Below are 12,847 nucleotides of genomic sequence, written 5' to 3' on the forward strand. Positions count from 1 at the left end.
ATGAGATGGATATGTTTTCTGAGTCGTAGTCAGAGTTGAAAATTGTATGACCCAGTCCTCTGCTGTGCTCCAGCTCCTTTTCAATGAGTTGATGATGCAAGGAAGCTCTGAACTGGAAGATCTGGTCTTCTCAGAGTTCCCCCAGCGTGTTAGAGCAATTCACAGCACACAAGAAACAAGAGTATTGTCTTTCATATGTGTAGCTATTTATGAATGCTGGAGAGTGCCTTGAAGCCAGTGGAAAGGGGGTGTATGCAGCTTGCATGGAATTTTTCTATACCAGGCCTAATTTTATTTTTTTTTTAATGTCCTGAGGGGCCGCTTTGTCTGGGAGTCAGCCCTGTCGTCTCTGACTGTGACTGCTCGTTGTAGTAGCTGTCAGCAGAGGTAGGAAAGTCTTCTGTGCACGGAGAACTAATAGAAGCTTAAAATAGCTTTGCAGTGAGTAGGGCTGCTTTAGATCTTCTTAAAATGATGTGGTGAGATTAGTTTTTGGTGTTTTCTTTCACCCTTGTAATGGTCAATAGGGCTTAACAGATCCGCCTTTAAACTACAATGACCAGGAGTGATTAAACAGAATTATGTTATGGACTTAGGCTTAGGGTACTGGTGGATAAAAGGTATTCCTGTTAGAATAGCAGGGCATGTATTTTTATATGTTAGTTTTTCCTAGATTTCAAGGTAGTCTACTGTTGTGGGGGTGATCCTCACCTGCCTGGGCTATCCACACCTTTAAGAAATAGAGGACTACTCTGTAGGAAGCCATAATTGTATACAGAAATTGCACATTAGGCCTCAAATAATTAATACAATTTATTCGGTTCTGTTTATCTGAGACTCTTTCATCTGTTGGCTTTGGTGCTTTCCTTTGAACTGAGTGGCTGAATATTAATGTCAGTTTGTCTTTCCTTTTTTGTCTAATGTTATGCATGGTGTCCATTTTTTATTTTACGTTGTGGTCTGTCACTAGAATTTCCAGCTGCATTGCCTTTTCACTGATTCAAATATGATACGCAGTATTAATTTAACAAACATTCATGTATAAATGTAAGTGCTCTTAAGTATCTGCTTTATTAAGTATAGCTAGTGGAAACATCAGTAAATGTTTTCCATAAACTGTTTAACAGAGGAATTGGTAAGAAGGAAATATTTCATTAAATAATGGTGCTAACAGATAAGGTATAAAGTTAATGGTTATGTAAAGAAGCTGGGGCAAAATTTTCTTTTTAGAAGTCCTGTATTGTTTTGGAGGTATTACTTGAATGCTGGAATAAGGGAATAAGTTTAAGTATTTCAGTATATAAGCTTTATTCAGATTTTGCAGAATTTATGTAGGTTGACCTATCTCATTTGCTAAATGTTAACAGTTATGACAAGCACAACCATAATATAATACACAACAAAATTATTCCATTCTTTTTGGGGATAGTATGCTAATAATAGTGGCAAACAAACCTGTATTTAGTTGACGTGTGGCAAATTATATTTTCAAGTTTTGTGATCTTTCAAAAATGGAAACAAATTATACTTATTTTAGTATACAACATATATGCTACTCTTCATAAGCACATAAACATGTGATTTATTCCCTGAAATAATGAAATGCTTAAGAAGAAAATAAGGAATATATCAGTATTCCTTATCTTTTAAATTGTCTGCAGTTTATTCTTTTTTTTGGTGGGGGAGTGGTTTACAACTTTTTCCATCCTGAAATTTAAAAGAGAAAATCTAGTGCGTGTCATAGTGAGTAGAGGCAAAATTTTACCTGGTCACATTACCTGGTCATTTATGTATGTGCAATAACTTGGTAAATATCCTGTTTAAAATGTTTCATATACTGATTTACTGAATATTTAGTAATTTCAGTAGTGCTTTGTAACCTTTCAGACTGAACTAAACCTGTTATTGTAATATATTTACATTCTACCACACAACATATTTCTTTAAATACTTTCTTTAGATATCAGTGTACTCTTTTCTTGCCTATAGCAACTTCAGGGAGCCGTGGGGGGTGGCCACAGTGATTTTCTTGTTCTGTTAAATAGAAAACATTTTTTAGTTTTTTATGGAAAAACACAGTACTCAAGTTTCTTACAATCCACACTTTCTTCTAAATAAGTTTCATGCAAAAAGTTACAGTTGTCTTCTAGAACTTGAGCTGGGAAAAGTATTTTGGTATACGGCAAGGAATATTTGAATCCACCAAGAATGTGCAAATGTCTGTGGATGAATTAATGAAAAGTAACTTCATTTAAGTATTAGTAATACATTCTTTATGCAAGCCAAAGGAAGAGAGCTAGGTATTACTTCAGCAGTTATCAGAAAGGACATATTGGTGCTAGCGATATGAGATATTGTACAGCCTGCAGATGGGAATGACTCCAAAGATGTCAGCACCTGTTTGAAGCATTACCACCCCTCCACTGCCAATATGTAATAAAGATGAGAGTTAACCATGCTGGCTTTGAACTAATAGCCATCTAAGTCTGATTATTTCTGAAATACAGATTTTAATCAATGAATTAAGACATTTGGAATCAGTGCATTTTATGTTGGGAAAGGATTAGTTGTTCGTATATGTACATAATTTTCTTTCTAGTCTGTTTCCCAGGATACTTTTTTATTTTTTTAAATTATCGCAAGTAAAGCAAATGCGTTTGTATACAAAATGCAGTATTTTTTTCTTTCATTTTATGAGTTTCATCTTTCTGTGTCACTTAGGCATTATCAGTTTGTCATGATTAAGACTCTAAGACAAATTATCTTGCTGGAAATGCTTATTCTAGATTTGTGAAGCCATTCCTCACCATGTAAAAATTGTTTCTTCCTCCATTGTCTTCTGCAAAATTGGCCTGAATTTCTTTTTATATAAATATTCCTGTGCAGGCGTATTCTCATATTCTTTCTCTCTTTCTTTAGTCTGAATCGCTTACATTTTCTGCAGAATGAGAATGACAGGTGTGTGAATTGGCGTGCTGAGGAAATTTTTCCCTTTTAAAATCTGGTCTTAATCCCTTTGTATTCAAAGCAGCCCAAGTGCTAGGGTTGGGAAGAGCATAAAGCAATGGATATAGGAAAATTTGATACTAATTCTTGGGAATGAGTAAATTTTTATTGCATGTCTATACTCACCTAGACTCTCCTGATGAGGCTGGAAAAACACATAGTTGGTTCTTTGCCTGAAAGGGAAAGTGTATGTTCTTTTAGTGTTTTCAGAGGCTGATGGATCTTGAAACCAAAATGATCTAACAGCTATTGCTGAAAAGGAAGAGAGGTGCTGTGCTGTAGGGACATGGACTCGATAGAGACTGAAGAACGTCTCTCTTTCCTATTCCCTCGCTCTCTAACCTCCCAGTCAATACAGTGCCAATACAAACGCACTATTCACAGTTTGCATTTGTGCTGCTCTGAAAGATCACTGAAACCTGTGGTTTAGCACAAATTTAACTGAATACAAACTGCAATTTATAAAATAACAGTAAAATATATAATTTTGTAATTTTCATACGGACTCAGCTGGGTGGGAGAAAGACAGTGGTGAAAAAGCAAACAACCCTGTGCCCCCCCAACCCCAGTGTTGGTAGGAGAAGAGGGAATATGCCAGCCAGTCCATACCACCACAGTTCTAAGAGGATCTGTGGATGATTTCTTGCCTTTTCATAGGTCTAGAATGGAGGGACATGAGAAGTGTAACAGATTTTTTTAAAGCATTCTGATACTTTCAGTCTCAGAGCTGTTACAGCATGTCTGTTTACTGTTTGAAACAGATTTAAAATCTTGTTTGAAATATTTGACATTGACTAATAAAGTAAAGGGTTGCTTGGCTGAGTGGTTTTTATGGGCTGTGCATCTCAATGAGCCTTGTGGGTCCCTTACAGCTCAGGATATTCTATGATTCACTTAGCTAGCACCTTTGCTCTTCTGCAAATGGAGTTTTTAGTTCCACCAACAGTGGTGGCAGTAGTCAGCAGTTTTCTGTGAAGGACAGAATTGGCAAAGAAATCTTCATGGGTTTTCATACACCTTGTAGAGTATATAAACTTTGTTAATTTTAAACATTTCAGTGCCCTACTTTACATTTATTTTGCCGTGATATGTGTTTTAATTTATTTTTTGAGATGGCAGTCTAGAAAATAAACAGTTTGTGGGGGAAGGAAGTAATAGATCATTCTCTCTCTATGGGGTAATACTTCAGGGTGGTTATACTACAATGATAGCGTGTGTGTGTGTGTTTGTGTTTTAATTCTGCATTGAAGTAGAAGTTAGTTGCTCAGTGAAGAACTACACACAGACATGGATTTCCTAAAATAAGAAAAAGAAAAATAACAGCAGCAACGTGATGAAGCAATCCTCAGGTTGCAACGTATTTTCCTTGTTTTCATGCTACCCAGAGAAACTAACTTGTTTTTCCAGCAAAACAGAAAAGCATTCTAAGCAAATCTGAGGCCATTGATTTGCATTCAGCTGGTGTCTGAAACTCTTTCAGGACAAAGCTCAAGCAGGATGTAAAGTTCAGCATGCAGGTAACAGGCTAAAAGTGAACATGTGACTGTCTGGAATGTGTGTTGTCAACATTTGTGGCTGATAAGATGCAGAAAATTCAGGCACGTCTACCTTTTAATCAGGAAGAGTGACTAACAGAATCAAGAGGCCTTTGCTTGAAATCCAGCAGAAATGACGAGGCAGAAATAAGGTATGTTTGTCAGTTTAAATACTTTTGAGAGGAAAAATGAGTATTTGCCTAGCTGCAGATGCTGTACTGAGGCACTAATAGGTGGAATAGTGTAGTTTTCCTGTACTTTTTTAAAATGGAAAACAAAATCATTAAGAGATTACATGTAGTGGAATATTTTAAGAGAGGTATGTTTCCTTCTTCCCCAAATAAGCCCAGATGAGAGTCTTAGAGCCTATGTTCAGAAATGGAAGAAATGTGGAACTTGAGGCTCTGTGGTGGTGGTGCTATGGGATAAGCAATACTTTGAGATAAAGTTTAATGTATTTGCTGTTCTCCATAAGTAGGTAACTAGTTTTCTGGGGGAAAATGCCTGAAGCTGTAGGGAGTTCTTGTTTTAATGTTGAGAGAACCCCTATTCAGCCTTCAGTTTCTTAGCCATGACAGTGTACTACATTAAGTGCGTGTTAAATTTTAATATTTTTTTAAATAGACCATTGGCAATCTGCTAAGGCTTTTGCCAGATGGCATGAGCTATTCAAAAAACAGCTGCTCTAATCAGCTTTAAGATAACATAAAACTTGTGTAACCAGTGTAGAAAAAGTACATTCTATATGCAGTGCACCCCCAAGTACTCTTCAGATCTGTCTTGTTGCATGGGTCCCTCTGGAAACTGATAGTTCATTTATCTTGTCACATTTACTGGTGGTTTTAGGTATCCTCGCACCTTCAGAAGACTTGCAGCACTAACTTTTTGAAAAACCTCTTGCATTTTTCTTGTCACATGACTTTAAGTAACAGCAGGTAATAAAGGCGAAGAAAGCTGGAAGCCTAGGTTTATATCCTTTCCTCCTTCTAAAAAGAGGTCTTTCTGGTCAAATGGATCAAGAATGGTTGAAATAATAAAACCCCACAACCCTTGCAGAAACTTGTTCATGTATTTGTGAATCCATGGTTTGCAGTGTGGGTCGATGGCTAAGTGAGACAGGTCTCTGTAAGAACTGCTTTTCAGGGCATTATACAGCTTGAAACTTTTGAGTTCTTTGTATAAATTATTAGTATGATGGGCAAGTTTAACACTAGTTCTTCCAAATTTCCATTGTACTTCATCTTACATGCAGAAGTGAGTTTGGCTGTAGAAACTGAATAAAATAGGGAGACAAGTAAAAGTTCTGAGATCGTCACAAAAATCCCATGGGGACAGCTGCATTTTGGTCTTAATGGGCATTTCCCAAGCAGTTGTTGTCCTTGTGTGAAGAAGGATCAATTGCCCAGTTTAAGGCCAGAGCCACTTTTTGCTAGTGGGAGATATAACATTGGAAACGGGAGTTCATTGGGAAAAAATAAACTTAATCATAACTACTCTGTAGAGGCACTAGAGGACACCGCAGTAACAGGCAATGCTTTTAAACTTCCTTTCTTGCCAGAGCACCTTTTCATATGTATTTATCTTGATTTTGCAAGTTTGAGAAGTTGCCATGCTGTGATGCTTCAGCAGGAGCAGGCAAAAAACTTATAAAGGGTATCATCATTTTTTGGTAGAATAGAAAATTGCCTCTTTGGCAGTAGCGGTATTTATGGGATAATTAACTTATCCACAGGATCGTCCTTGAATTCCTCCTCTTTAATAATGCCTTTTGAGATTACAGGCAAGTAATTCAACAAGCAGAACTTATTTTTAGGTTTAGATTGAGCCTGAAATAAACTAAGAAGGCTGAGTAGTGTTACGATAAACGGAGTGAAACAGAGACAGGAAATAGGGGGTCTTTGGTAATGAGTTCCAGCCCCTCTTGAAACAGAAAGCCAGAGAAGGCATTACTTGAAAATAGTTCCTCGGTGACAGCTTAATAATTTTTAGCTTGTTTTTCAACATTCAAAGGGAACAGTTTCTGCGCTATTCTTGAAAGATCCTTTTTTAAAGATCATTTAGCAAGTTATGTTTTTGACATTTTTAGAGTTACATTGTTCTTGTTGCTAGCCAATCTGCTGTTTAAAAAAAACCAGATGTTTGGAGGAGAGTCTGAAGTTTATACAGTTGTGTGTTATATATACATCTGTGAGACGCATTTGGGATAAGACTGTGGGACAGAGGCAGAAGATTTAGCTTAAAATGTGAACACGCTTTCAAGATTTTAGAAGTAAAGAGTTGAAAGGGGAAGAAGTCACAGCTATATCCTGTAGAACAAAGCAGTGTGCTTGCTTCCAAAAGTTTCTTTTAACCCTGGGAATGTGACTGCTGCGATGGGCCCAAAGCATGGATGGTGAGATTGATATTTACAAGCACTTCACGTGGCTAAAGAGGGTAAGTGATTTGCTGGGCTTTGTTTTCTCTTTGTAAATGCACTTTAGCAAATCTTGGTCAGAATTTTCAGCTTTGTGAGAGGAAACTTATTGAGTGCCTCAGGCATAAAATATTGTAAGTTTCCTCATGAGAAATGAGTTAAAGATGTTTCTTGGTGGAGGAGGAGGCAGCTTAGGGAAGAGAATCAGCTGTCTTTGTCTTTAAAAATGAAACTCTAGGATCAAACTTTGAACAAATAGCATTAGATTCTAGCAAGTGCTCGTGCTTTCCTGAGCTTGTAATATAACAAAGCACATCCTGGTGGGAATGTATGGCAAAAAGGAGCCATATTATGCTCTAAAATGACAAATTGTTTGCACTCTTTCTTCACGTAACCAGTTCTGCATCAGGGTAACTGTATGAGACCTTTCAGGATGCCTTTGTTTTGGATGAAAATCGTGGCACTTTTTCCCTGTGCAAATTACTCTGTTAAAATTACGGTTTTTAAAGATAGTGCTAATAAATTCCTAATTTTATGATGAACTGTTTGAACATGAATTCACTGCATGATATTGGGTTTGTCTTCTATAAAAGAAAAAAGGTAGATTCGTGCCATTGTCTTATTACCTTGTAAAAATCACTTTGTTTTTATCAGCTTTTAGATTTTTAGGTTCTAAGTATTTATTTTTCAGTGTTTGAAAAATCCATTAATGGGATATGAATAGAGCCTTTACCAGTATACTGTTTTTTATTTACAATATTAATTTGTGTGTCATGTAAGCAGCATATCTTCTTGTTACGCTTTTAAAATATTTTAACCTGTCTGTACTTTTCTTGCAAATTCTACACACACAATTTGTTAGTGCTCCTGTATTGCACTGAATTAAAAATATACATGTATGAATATGTGCATGCACTCTATTTTTTATTACTAATTGTATAAATATAAAATGTAAGTAAGTACATAAAATGTGATTAGGATCTTTAATGTGTGTAGTTTCTTAAATGAATATAAAATACTTATTATATAATGTCAGTCTTTAATAAAAGCTTGAGAATCTTGAAGTTAATTTACAAAATATTTACATTAGGTTCTGGAAACTTTTACACTTCTCAAGTGTGGATGGGGAAGGGATTAAATGGAGAGTGAGTGGGATAGTGAAGGAGAAGAAATAACAGTAAGTAGCAGTTGGTAACTTTACTATTCATTTAACCTGTGCTGTGTGCAGGTAAAGCTAAGTACTTCTTAGCGGTTTTTGAGATCACGTATTATTTTGTTATTTAAATGAGATTTTGAATAAGGTATGCCTGCCACCTCTGCTTCCTGGCTTTAATTTAATTTCAAAAAAGGTAGGTTTGCTAACAAAAGTTTAAGATTTGGTGTTATCAGATTGAATGGCATTTGGGATACACTGAGAACCATAACACATGGGAAAGAGATCAAGAAATAGCTTCAGTGAAGAAAGTGCCACACTGAAATGTTTACAGATTTGGAGGGGTTAACACAGCGTGGTTTTGGGATGATTTTCAAGCGCTATGTTCGGAAAGGATACTGCATTCAAATGTAGCACAGGCTTTTACAGAAATTAATAAGACTTTACTGTGGTTTTAATTCCTTTTATGTAGGGTACATGAAGGGGAAGAGAAATACTGCTGGTTTTCCTTGCAAGCTCTTTAATGGGGTGAGCGCATGTGGGGGAAGGGAAGAGAACTGAAAATGATCTTGCATTGTTCCCAGGAGAACTTAAGCAGTCTGCTCTCAAATTCCTTTGACAAGTGATAAAAAAAAAAAAAGAAAAATCTGAAACAATCTAAGTTGCTTATTTAATTCTTACGTTAAAGAATCCTAATGTCACGTGTCTGGCACTGGCTGTGATAGCACATAAAGATTTCAGGCCCTGCAATCATAAACTGTTGCTCTTTGGCTGATAATGAAAGTATGAGTACTCTCCAGAGAAAAAAATGGCACTTAACAGAGAATAATTGCAACAGACTTCTATAAACCTTTGGTGAAGTATGCTAAAGCTGGCTCCAATTTCATAGTTTGCAGCAATCACTTCAGAAACCAAGATTAATTTTGATGTTGCAGTTGGTTGGCTAAGCTGGATTTGCATGATATCTGCGGCCTCGACTCGGTTAGGGCAGCAAACAAATACAAGTATCACGAGATCCAGGCAGGCAAAATGACAGATAAAACTGCTACTTTCAGATGCTTAGAACAGAGGATCTGGGTTTAAGCAGTAGTCTTGTAACATAATGTGTATAGTAGCAGTATGCAACAGCAGCAGGATCAAAGCGATGCTTAGATTGAGTAGATAGAATGGCCATAGGTATGAAAAAAGCAGACAGAAAGAAAGAATGAGCAGATGGACAGAGCCAAAAAAAATTTAGCCTTGTCTCACTTCTATTTGAAGCACAGTTTGTGTTTTCTTTTTTCCTGCCTCTTGCCAGTAATAACTTTTGCTAGTAATAAATTTTGCTGTAGTATTCCTCACGAGAGAAACAACTTTCCCTGATATCTTACCTCATATCAGAAAGACAAAACTTTGCAGTGGGTACAGTTATACTGTACTGAAGGGGGCCTACAAGAAAGCTGGGGAGGTACTTTTTACGAGAGCATGGAGTGATAGGACAAGTGAGAATGGACTTAAATTGGAAGGGGGAAGATTTAGGTTAGACATTAGGAAGAAGTTCATCGTGATAAGGGCGGTGACACACTGGAAGAGGTTGCCCAGGGAAGTTGTGGCTGCCCTATTCCTACAAGTGTTCAAGGTCAGGTTGGATGGGTCCTTGAGCAGCCTGGTCTGGGGGGAGGTGTCCCTGCCCGTGGAACTGGATGATCTTTAAGGTCCTTTTCAACCCAAGCCATTCTATGAAGTTCTTGTGTAGTTCTCATAAAGTAGTTGATGTGCAGCTTGTAGGAAGTTTTTTGCAGTTTATTGATGTTGGGTTCTTTCACACAGTTTTTAAATCTGTCGCTGTTAAAAGTTTCTGTTGCAAGCTAAGGAACCTGAGACAACCTGCATTGCCTGAAGCTGGAAGTGTCCCATCTTTAACAAATGTAGTTTGGTCCTCCCAGGGGATTTGGTTAGAGGGTTCACATACAACTTCATCTGTTGTCCTGCTTTATTCGTGTTTTTCCATCTGGCCTTAATTGGAAAACACCATTCTAAATGAAAACAGCACAACCCCCATTTTGGTACACAGGCTTGTAAGTATAATTACAAATTGTTAACAAGCATCGCAAACATTAATGCTGATACTTACTACAACAGTATTATGAGTTCTCTAAGAACACTTTAAATTAATAGACCTATTTGAGCTGCAGTAGGCAGAGTGCAGCAAAATGGAAAGTCTCTTGCTTCTGGGAAACTTTGTCCAGTGGTAAGGTGTCTTCTTTTGAAGGAGAAATGCCTTCATATGAAGTGGAGGCATCTGAGGACTCTTGTGTCTTGCTTTAGACTTTCCTTCCGAAGTGCATGGAGCACAGAGCTCATGGCTGACCGGATACAAGTATACATTATTCTTATGCTTTGCTTTCCTTTCTTCTGGATACTATTCATGCTAGCAAGAGGTGGAAAAAACAAAGTCATGCTATAGCCATTAAGCTCATGATGTTGTGGATGAATCTTAAGTCTTCTGGAAGTATATCTTCCTTTAAGTAATGTAACTGTCTGGAGGAGAAAATACATATCAGTATTAGGAAAAATGATCCAGATAAATTATAAAAATTTGCTCAGAATTATTTTATTTTAAGCACTACAAAAATTTACCTAACTCTGCCTTTGCTTAATTTCAGACTAGGTGCTGTTAGTTTTTCAGAGAGACTGCCGCTTTTACTGACAACAAAGAACACTGGCAAACAGAAAATCCTGTTGTTGCTATATTAATTGCCTTTAGGTGAAAGGCAGGAATTACAGATCCAGAAATCATGCTCCAGCCTTATCCTTCTCCTACAAGTACACTGAGTGAATGTACAGATGTTCAGATGGGTGTGTATCTGAGGTAGTATTAACATGTCAAGAGATTAAATTTCTATTACATCCATAGTCAGTTACCAAAATAAAAATGTTTACTGTGTAGGCTACTCACTCATCACTACACAATAGCTACTACTGTGACTCAACATCATCTGACCCAGAAGAGTAATAAAGAGATGAAAAGTCTGTAGTCTTCTAAATATTATCAACTTCTAATAGGCTGGGAAAAGCCCATAGTATAGATTTTCTCGTATTGAAATATAATACTACAGTCTGTGTGCTGCTAATAGTTTAGGGGAAACGTGTCTGTGCGAACTCTGCTCGCTGTAATTCATTTCCAGCTTCTAAACTGCAACAAAAGACAGTAACTCAAACATGTTCCTAATCTTCCCTGTTAATGAAAGTATTATAGTTGCCACAGGCGTCTTATTCAATGACCAGTGGAACTGAAGTTGATTGATGTGACTGAATGAGCAGAAAGGAGGGTTATGATGTAAACCGTCTTCTAAATGGGGTTGTTTAGCCTGGAGAAGAGGAGGCTGAGGGGAGACCTTATTACTCTCTACAACTACCTGAAAGGAGATTGTGGAGAGGAGGGAGCTGGGCTCTTCTCCCAAGTGACTGAGGACAGGACAAGAGGGAATGGCCTGAAGCTCCGTCAGGGGAGGTTCAGGTTGGATATCAGAAAAAAATTCTTCACAGTAAGAGTCATTGGGTACTGGAACAGGCTGCCCAGGGAGGTGATCGAGTCACCTTCCCTGGAGGTGTTTAAGGAACGGGTGGATGAAGTGCTGAGGGACATGGTTTGGGGAGTGTTAGGAATGGTTGGACTCGATGATCCAATGGGTCCTTTCCAACCTTGTGATTCTGTGATTCTGTAAAATAGGCGGGTGACTTGTCGAAAAAGATTACAAATCACCACTATAACTGACTGCCAGGCTCACTGCCCGGCTTCTCCCTGCTCCACAGCCCAGCATGAGATCCATGATATTAGCGAACAAATTTCTGTTTAATAGGTTGCTGATGAACTTTAGAAGCTGGTATTTTTTTTTGTCTTAAAATTAGCTGTTGGAGATTCTTTGAACTGAAACTGAAACAGACCATAAACTGGCTTGTATTTGATGTTATTATCTGTTATATGTGCTAGCGTTAAGGGGCTTACTTTTATAGCCTATCAAGATTCAGCTAGAAGTTCGGTTACAGAAGCTTCTGAACAGAACATCTGTACAGGAACACCATACAATGGTTGTCATTCTGCTCTGTCAATAAATGCTACATTCTGATTTGTTTCCTATTGAAATAACATGCAAGAAAACTAATATGCCATGCTTACTGGGCTCTGATAAGGGTGTTGAAAATTAAGATAATTAACTTAGTTGATCAAATGTTTCTTCTCTTTCTTGCCATGGCCTTTTATATTTTTGCTAAGTATCCCCATTTTAATTTAAAGTTGTTGAATCATACTCTGAAGTCTGATTTTTTTTCATGTCATATATTCTGGAGGAATACTTAGGCCTTTGGAAAAGGACTCTCTAATGACTTGATCGTGTAAGTTATACTTAGACAGTCAGATTTCCAGCAACTACCAGTATTATGTCTGAGGTGGAATTTAGAGCATATTCCAGAAAGATATTCATCCACTGAAGTTGAAGAAGAAGTTGAAGCAGAAGATGGAATACAAAAGCCTTTTTTTTCCTAGAACTGGGAAAAACAGTTGATTAGGAATTGTTTGAGAAAACATATTAAGTTAATATCTGATGCAATCCAACAAGCATTAAACATATCCAAAATCTCTATGGAGACAGGTGCCTCAAGACATAGCTTTGCAGCACCCTTAGGAAAAGCTTTTTCATATACACTTAGCTTTTCATCCGTAGTAGTACTACCATCAAGGTAGCTTCAACTTTAGCATAC

The 12,847-nt window shown here is 37.3% G+C and overlaps 1 protein-coding gene across 14 annotated transcripts in view; it reads left to right on the forward strand.

Moving 5' to 3' along the window:
- Positions 1–12,847, forward strand: part of PPFIBP2 (PPFIA binding protein 2) — a 105,336-nt gene that overhangs the window by 38,990 nt on the left and 53,499 nt on the right. The window contains exon 1 of one of the 14 annotated variants that reach the window (XM_054068332.1): positions 6,471–6,974. The exons of 12 other annotated variants lie outside the window; for them this stretch is intronic. In XM_054068332.1, coding sequence (XP_053924307.1) covers positions 6,927–6,974 — 48 coding nt within the window. In that variant the 5' untranslated portion in view covers positions 6,471–6,926. Of the gene's footprint in view, positions 1–6,470; positions 6,975–12,847 lie in introns of those variants that run through there. One more of the 14 variants, XM_054068337.1, reaches the window with a different exon arrangement.

Source organism: Cuculus canorus, chromosome 5, assembly GCF_017976375.1.
Source record: "Cuculus canorus isolate bCucCan1 chromosome 5, bCucCan1.pri, whole genome shotgun sequence".
Taxonomy (NCBI): Eukaryota; Metazoa; Chordata; class Aves; order Cuculiformes; family Cuculidae; genus Cuculus; species Cuculus canorus.